Here is an 8,634-nt window from a genome sequence, read left to right on the forward strand (position 1 = left end):
AAACAATCCATGAGTGAATCCTTAAACCAAAACAACAATGTGTTGTGAGAACAATACAAGTGCGCAGTGAAATCACAACTGAAAATGGGAGCCATTGCTCTGTTTGCTTTAAGCGGCACTGCAGCATTACTTGGGTGACAAGATGGGTGTCATTTTGCAGTTAGTGTTGTAGAGGTGATGTGAGGCTAGCACTCCAGATGTAATAATGCTGTCTGGCAGCCATCATCAAGTTAAATGCCTTCTGAGGGGCTTTTAAAATCATCAGGCCGTGAACCAGAGGAATGTCATCTTGGCAGACAGTTTTGCACCCCACATTCGCCTAATCTTGCAACAGGTTCATAGATTTTTCTGGTACTGGACCAGACGATATTCCATTATGTCACAAAAACTTCCAATCACGTCACGCCCATAATCTGGCTGACCAAATGGGAGAGTTGAGAGAAAGCATGTATACAAATGGGTGCATAGGCCCTAACCATTACCACATGGGCTATATAATGTTTTCATTGTATCCACAGATTTTCAGCATTAATAAACACTGGAGTCACTGAGTCTTGTAGACTACATTTCCTCCACAGCATGCCTGGAGTTGGTTCTGTATACTGTTGCACTGACAACTGACAATTGCCACTCTCCTCTTTCCTGGTTACTGCTGCACTACCCTGCTATGCAATGCAATGGTTTTGACGAGGTTCAGCACAGTAAAACTCAAAAGTAAATCTCGTGCAAGGATTTAGATAACTACAGCTCTGTTTTCAAAAAATCAAAGTCAATGATTAGGGCGCAGAAACCATTCTAGAAAGTGGAACTGTTAGAAGACAAAACATAAGAAAATTTTAGTTATACATATCAGTCCCGCAAGCGAATTAGTTTCTGAGGAAACAAAGAATTAATGATTTCGATCAGTTGGAGATACATTTGTGGAGGAAGCCCTTGCTAACTCGTATGATGGTCAAGAGGCACAAGCCCTGAAATCACATTACAAGACACTACATTACATCACTGTGCACATAGGTTCGAACAGCACTTTTTGTAATGTTGATCAGTCTCTGGCAACAGAATGGAAGCTGACCTTTCTCTCTCATAGATAAACTGGGTCAACGGAGGCGTCCGATCCCACCTGTCGGCTTTAACCCGTGACATACGGGTGTTGTCCTGTGTGACATCATGACGGCCATGGAGTTTAGTTTATGAATGTGCTGTGTTTGTAGATGATGTCCTGTTGCAGTTGGTGGTGTCCTCTGGTGGTGTGCATATGGTCCGCATGTTATGTGGTGTATTGGGTTCATTTGGGTATCAGTGCTTGAAGTGTGCATTTATCGCTCATGACTAGACCACGGATTTTTAGGTCAGAAAAAAGTGTGTTTTAGGCACCTATAATAGGCTCCTTCAGTAGTTCATTTAGGCTATATAAAACCTAAAATAGGCTCTAATAAAAATGATGCAGAGAAAATAAAAATAAATTAAAATACACAGTTTTGACAGTATGAACATCTTATTAGTCATTAAAACAAGGAGAATGAATATTCACAGTTACAGAGCACAGCAATCTACAACATTAATGTTGAACATAACTCCAAATATTTTTGAGTTCCTGCAAGATAAAGATCTCCGTGAAAAAGATGTGGCAATGGTTTAATTAATACATTCGTAGTTTCACATATTCTGACGATAGTTGGCTTCACAATAAATAATCAAAATTTTTTCTAGGTTTTCTAGTGAAAAACTGTGGCGCTTGTCAGTCAGAATCAATTTATATGCTGAAAAAGAACGTTCTACATCAACGGATGTGAAGGGGTGTGCTTCATTTTCGGCACATGCTGGACAGGAATGCTGCAGTCTGGAGTGCTGGATTTTCCACTAATTATGTCGGCAGCTGCACACAACTCCTTCAGGCCAGTGTTCTTCTGCAAAACCGTTTTCATTTTTGCCTGTACTTTTTCCCATACTTCACCTAGCGCTTCATTAATTTTCATTTCGACTTCTTCAAGAAAAGAAATGTTGTCGTAGATAGGTCTCCCTGCGCATTCTAATTGTGAAATTATTCTTGCCATAAATGTGTAGTGGGCCCTAATGTAAGATAAGTCCCGTTTTAAAGAAGAATCTTTGAGTAACTCCATTGCTGCAGTTACGGATGCAGCATCCTCCGGTATATTTTCAACCACCTTCTGGACTGCTGAGAGATGCGTACTATAGTATTCTGCTGCTATCAGTCACGTGCCCCAGCGGGTGACAACAGGTGCTGGTGGCAATGGGACATCTGGAAGCTGTTCTTTGAATGCCTGTATTCTTGGTGGGCCTTAACAAAAATTTTTTTCACTATAGATATTACTGTATTTACTTTAAGTAATTGTAGCCTTACTTGCTCTCCTATGCGGTTGATCCCATGCACTACACAAGTTACGTGCAGCACCAATGGGTGGAATACTTTTAATAGTTGAAACGCTGCTATCAGATATGCAACAGCATCAGTGACAGCCAGAAGCACCTTATTCTCATCCACTCCATTTGGGTATAGCACCTTAAGCCCATTGTTCACAAACTGTGTTATTGTTTGTTGGTTAGTTTTTCCAAGCTGTTTTGAGTAAATCAAATGATCCCTGGATGGAGCATCAGGATCTAGCTTGCAATAATCAGGTTTGCAATGTAACGGCCAAGACTGTCAGTAGTTTCATCCGCAGAAATCCATATACAAGATTCTCCAAAATCTTCTCGGATTCTGTGCAATGCATCACTGTAAGCTGAATCCACATAATTCTTACGTAAAGTTGACTCTGCAGGAATAGACTGATGGCAGTACTTCTCAAGAAAACCTCTGAAAATAGGGTTTTCTAGTTTACGAAACGGGATGTTTGCTGCCACAAGTTCATGACACAAATCACTGCAGAACTAGTTTTTTTCGGAGGTTTCACCAGATTTATTGGTTAAAAGAGTTTGCTTCAATTTTGACTTTCGTTCAACATTAGCTGTCAGTAGTTTCATCCGCAGAAATCCTTAACATTGCATACTCAGTGAGATTTCTTAACACTCGATACCTAATACGAGACAAAAGGGAAATGCAGTTTAGAATCGCATATAAAGAGTATTTCGTATTACTAAAGGATAGCGATAAAAAAGAATCCTAAGTGACAGGAAAATAAGAAATCTAAGAAAAACATCAACTAACCTCCTCGTTGCATGCTTGGCAGAAAATAATTTTCCCATCTGTTGTATAATGCGGAAAATCTTGCAGCCACTGCCTTACATGAGTAGACTTTGAACTAGCTGTTTTCGGCATGGCGTAGTATTCTCACAGAAACTAGAATTTATTTTGCACTTAGAACGTCAGTAACACTTAACATGTTGGTCGCTACACAATGTACTGATTTGTTTTCGCTGGGAAAAAGTGAGCGATGACCTCTTTTTTTTTTTTTTTTTTTTTTTTACTGCGGTGCATGGGAGCGGTAGGGGAAGTACCGTACTCGTTGCTGGACATATGGCACCTGACAGATGGCCACCGCTTCTGAACAAGCGAATGGAATCTAGCGGTTCATGTATAATACCTTTCACGAAACAGAGTAGTTTGATAGGACTGCCTGTAGACAGTAGCGAGAAAATGCGCGAAGGGCATTAATTTAGCGGGTCTAGTGCAGCAGGGGATACAACCCGTCGCCTTTGGACAAGGACGTCACAAGCCGCCAGAGAGCAGTTTACCATTTTCGCTTTTGCTGTTATGTTTCAGTTTCGTTTTTTTACTGATTGCTTAATAAAGTGGATCTGTTTATTCTATCTCGTGAGATTTTTTTTTAAAAAGCCGAAAAACACTTATCAGCCACTGAAGGGAGCTACAACACTAAGAAGAATTGCTTCTCGATTGGCCACTTGTGACGTCATTGTCCAAAGCCGACAGGTTGTATCCCCTGCTGCACTAGTCCCCAATAGTTGTGGTGTGGTTATAATTTTTGCAGTAGTTGGTTTTTATCTTGTGGTACTGATAGTTTTTTGAGCTATGTAGGTCGAGGGAAGTGACCGATTCCTGTCGAAATTGTAAGTGTAGCGGAATTTGGGAATTTTGTGGTGTTTTTTTGTCGTCGTTTTGTGTGGTTTGGGATTGTGGTGAGTGTCTGTATGTGTTTATATTTAGTATGTCCCCACCCACAAATCCCCAATTTCCCGCACTGGTCCCATTAGTTTGATTATATTTTTTGAGAGAGACGTGTTTGTTGGTTCTATATGTATTTTCATGTTTTTGCTGTGTCTATGTAATGACATCATAGGCACCATATTGGAGACGTTGAGAATGGATCCGTGATGTAATGGTGGTGTGGTATGTGGCATCACTATGACATGGTATTTTTGAGTTGGTTCATGTCTGTAGATGTCGTATTATTGTATTTGATCGCGTTTAATGTGCGGTACTGGGTTCATTTGAAACATGGTTATGTGCCAACGTGGGTTTATTTGAGCCTGGGTAATAAGTCCCGTTGAAAGTTTTTGTTTTGTTTTCAGTGAGTAGATATTGAGAGCTGCGTTTCAGCTATATGGGTCAAGGGAAATGTCTGGTTCCACTTTTCGGAGCTGTAGATGTTGATTTCTTGGAATCGTGGGCTTCATTTGAGCTATATAGGTTGAGTGAAGTGTACAATTCCTGTTGGTTTTGGGGCTGTAACATTTTGTCATCAGTTGATGTTTTTTGTTTAATTATAATATTCGTTTTGGGATGGTGCAGTGTTTTGTACTGTGATATTTATGTGGTGCCCACTCTAAACCCCCTATTTCCCCCAGTTGTCCCATTAATTTTGTTTTATTGTTAGAGTGAAATGTTCTTGTGTTGTTTTTATTTTTGTTCACATTTATTGGCATGTGTATGTAGTGACAACGTCTTCACCATTTTGTATATAGTACACTGGAAATACGTGTTTGTGTCATATTTATGACATCATGGGTCAACGCAGATGGGTCGAATCAGATGCTCCCCTAATGCCAATAGGTATGAGGAGGAGGAGAAGGGACAAAAGTCTCAAAGTAAGTCCCTCTTCAGTGCCAGCAAATTCGCCTGGGTGTAACTACCACCCAGACTGAAGTTAAATGACTTGTGTCCAGTCTCCCTCACATACTGAATGAAATAAAATTACAAATAACTTAGTTCAAATCAATACTCATTACAGTGGTGACAAACCATGGTGGTGATTTTGTAGTTGTCAACACTGAGTAGTAACATAAATACTGGTCCCAGAAGTAAATAACAGCATTGTAGCACGAGTTACTTTACTTCCTTTTTTTAGACAAGTTCTCAAAAATAACTGGTCTGCAGTTTTATAACAAATGAAAGTAAGAGAATATTACAGCCTACTGTAGAACTCAAGGTAATAAATAAATGATCTGTCAAAGAAAATACTCAACAATACATGACACATGCATCAAAGAATCAAAAATATGGGGGGGGGGGGGGGGGGGATTCAATAAGAAATACAACACATTTATTTTCTCTGCCTATTTTGGTTAAAAAATGCAATAATTTTGTTTGCAAGATTCTTTAACATTCCAGCATAATCTCATATTTCCAGAAACTCCCTGCAGATAGCAGCACTAAGTCTTCAAAAAGGCACCTGTAACTGACGTGTGTTCCAAGCAAAGAATAAATATTGAATTTCTTTTGGCAAAATACCAGATCAACACATGTATTTACAGGTTTTTACAGAATGTCTACAGACACCAGGCAGTGATAAAAGCATCCTAAGTCACCAGGCAAAGCACCTGTTGTCAACACAACAAAGAGAAGGGACTGTGTTTGATCTCCCACTAACAATCCAGATGCACACAGTTGTGATACCTGCCACATTGCAACTGTCAGACACTATTATTGGTGGTGACCGATGAATAACAAACCAACAACTCAGTGTTCAACTTCACACGTCTGCTGGTAGTTGTGACACACCTATCCACCAGCTAGCATATGCACAAGTTTGTGTATGTTGGGTTCAAATTCAAATGGCTCTAAGCACTATGGGACTTAACATCCGAGGTCATCAGTCCCCTAGACTTAGAACTACTTAAACCTAACTAATCTAAGAACACCACACACAACCATGCCCGAGGCAGGATTCGAACGTGCAACCGTAGCAGCAGTGCGGTTCCAGACTGAAGTGACTAGAACCGCTCAGCCACAGCGGCCGGCCATGTTGGGTTCCTTGAACCTTAATTGAAAGGCATAAAGAGGAAAGTACAAACATCTGTACCAAATTGTTTGTTTGCCACAGGCGATGAAACATGAAGCCTGAAACAAAGGGGCTATCCATGTAGTGGCATCACACATCTCCTTCGGAGATGTACCATCAGGTGGTAAAAAACATAGTAGCTACAGGCCTTATTCTGTTAGATGTCTTCCTTCATGATCAATCAACTACCTTCACAATCTATTGTCAGACCCTTAGTTAATGGAAGAAACATACAGCATGTTTGTGACCACAAAAATGTAAACTTATTTCTCCCTCCCCGTAACACAAGGCCACATACTAGTCTCTGCACCCGAGGGAAGACCACGAATATTGATGGACTCTCTTCCTCAGCTGCACTACACCCCCACCTCACACCTTCTATTTCCATCTCTTTGCCCCATGAACGATGGACTCCACATGAGTAACTACAACAATGCTGGGAAGTTATTGATGCAACAAGAACTTGGAAGATTAAAACTGACTGCTAGACCGGAATTTGAGCCCAGAAACTTGCCTTCCATAAGCAATGCTCTTACCAACCATGCTAACACTAAGACATTTGGAAGATAGGAAAGAACTGATTAAAAAAAATAATTGGAGCCAAAATTTCAATAACAATCCTCTTCATGATGTGGGAGGAGTCTTCTAAAAATTGGTATGTGTACCACATGGTAGCTTATATTCAATAAAATATGTTTCAAAGCTATTACTTGCTAGAAAAACATACAGAAATGAACCTATATGACAGCTGAAAACAAGATTTAAACATAGATCTCTGCATTCACAGCCAAGGTCATCACTACATGGACTGCATGTACTAATAGCAAATTTGTAAGTCGCATAATATGAAGAAATGCAAGAGTGGTTATGCCGTGTCTATGAGTCCTGTGGTATGGACTGTGCATAGATAAGTACTGCAATCACAATATTCAAGTTCCTTACACAATACTTTACAGTAATCTAAGTTCTGTAATATAGGCATGACAGATGTACTTTAGTAAAATTTAACTTGAAACTTACTACTACTCCGGGAGTCTTTTTGTGAAGCCAAACGACGAAGACTTTTCTGAATTTCATTTTTCATTTCCTTCTTCTTTGCCGGGATCAAGCTTGCATAATTTATTGACTTAATCGTTTCTCTAAACACTTCTTCTGCTGACCTGAATTGACCAGTTGCTTCATAACTTCGAGCCATCCTGTAAAGACCAATTACAATCACTCCTTGCAACAGATGGCTCCTGCACCTATTGTAAAGTCAGCGACTATTACCTTTCCTTCACTTTGTACTCCAGTTCCTTTGGGTAAGGCAACTTCAGTACATTTTCTATGACATCCACTGTTTCAGTGTAGCGTCCCAGTCTGTATAATGCTGCAGATTGATTCGCTGCAGTAACGGCTAAAAGTTGCTGGTTTCCTAATGGTAAGAATAAATTAAAAGTTTCCACGGTCCCTTTTACATGAACAATTAAAACAAATCAAGGCAAATTTACCTTCTGTTAAAGGAATCGTCATGATACTTCTTTTGTAGAGCTGCAAAGCGCCTTCATAGTTTCCCTTTATGAAATCAGTGTTACCTGCCTCTTTCAGTTTCTCTGCGATACTCTCATCTTTCTTTTTGAAAGAAGTCGGTATAACAAAGTCACTCACTATTTGAGAATTGAAAACAAATTTTATTTTCCCCACATTATCCAGTGACTGAAACTGATGTTTGTCTTCGTCACTAATGGACGCCAGAAATTCATATTGGAAAGGTTTGAAATATCCTCCTTCAAAAACTACGTTCCTGAGCATTTCTTATACCCTTTATTTTATAAATACTATTTTTAACCAGTTCAGTTCAGAAAGCACGCACGCCCGGAATCCACAGTTCTGAAATGAAGCCTCTACAGATATAAGCTACCTACTATCGAAATTTTATTGTTGTCATCCACACCAATACTATTGTTTACTACACCGCAAGCCACTGTTGGAACTGCGATTGCTTAATTCCACATAACAGAACTACTGGGTTACAACTAAACAAAGTCTGAGTGACCAAACGATACAGATATCTCACTTTACATCCACTCTGACAAACATATCGTTTCACAGGTATACAATCGAAACGGAGCAAGAGAATTACCACTAACATATGTTAGACTGTGAAAAATACACCTTGATGACAGTCGATTCACACTTGCCGGAAGACATTCCATAATGCATCTTACAGTGCGGTATTAACACAGGCTGTCCACGGAACAGAATGATTAGGGGCTGACTCAAAATAGTGAATAAAACTAAAACAGAAGCCGTTCACCACCGCCTTTACCCAGGGTTAAAAAACATGTTTCTGTTCGCAACATTTGTTCACTAAAGTCTGCAACATGTTGGCTATAATGTACGTTGTTCGCATCCCCGTCTACACTAGCGACAAACATTTCTAAATACGTATTCGCAT

The 8,634-nt window shown here is 39.8% G+C and overlaps 1 protein-coding gene across 1 annotated transcript in view; it reads right to left on the minus strand.

The window, feature by feature from the left end:
• Positions 1 to 8,237, minus strand: part of LOC126471411 (SET and MYND domain-containing protein 4-like) — a 134,423-nt gene extending 126,186 nt beyond the window's left edge. The window contains exons 1-3 of the mRNA XM_050099544.1: positions 7,688 to 8,237; positions 7,467 to 7,611; positions 7,218 to 7,393 (exon numbers count right to left, since the gene is read on the minus strand). Of these exons, the coding sequence (XP_049955501.1) occupies positions 7,218 to 7,393; positions 7,467 to 7,611; positions 7,688 to 7,988 (622 nt within the window). The 5' untranslated portion in view covers positions 7,989 to 8,237. The remainder of the gene's footprint in view (positions 1 to 7,217; positions 7,394 to 7,466; positions 7,612 to 7,687) is intronic.
• Between the last annotated feature and the right edge of the window lie 397 nt (positions 8,238 to 8,634).

Source organism: Schistocerca serialis, chromosome 3, assembly GCF_023864345.2.
Source record: "Schistocerca serialis cubense isolate TAMUIC-IGC-003099 chromosome 3, iqSchSeri2.2, whole genome shotgun sequence".
In the NCBI taxonomy this organism is placed as follows: domain Eukaryota; kingdom Metazoa; phylum Arthropoda; class Insecta; order Orthoptera; family Acrididae; genus Schistocerca; species Schistocerca serialis.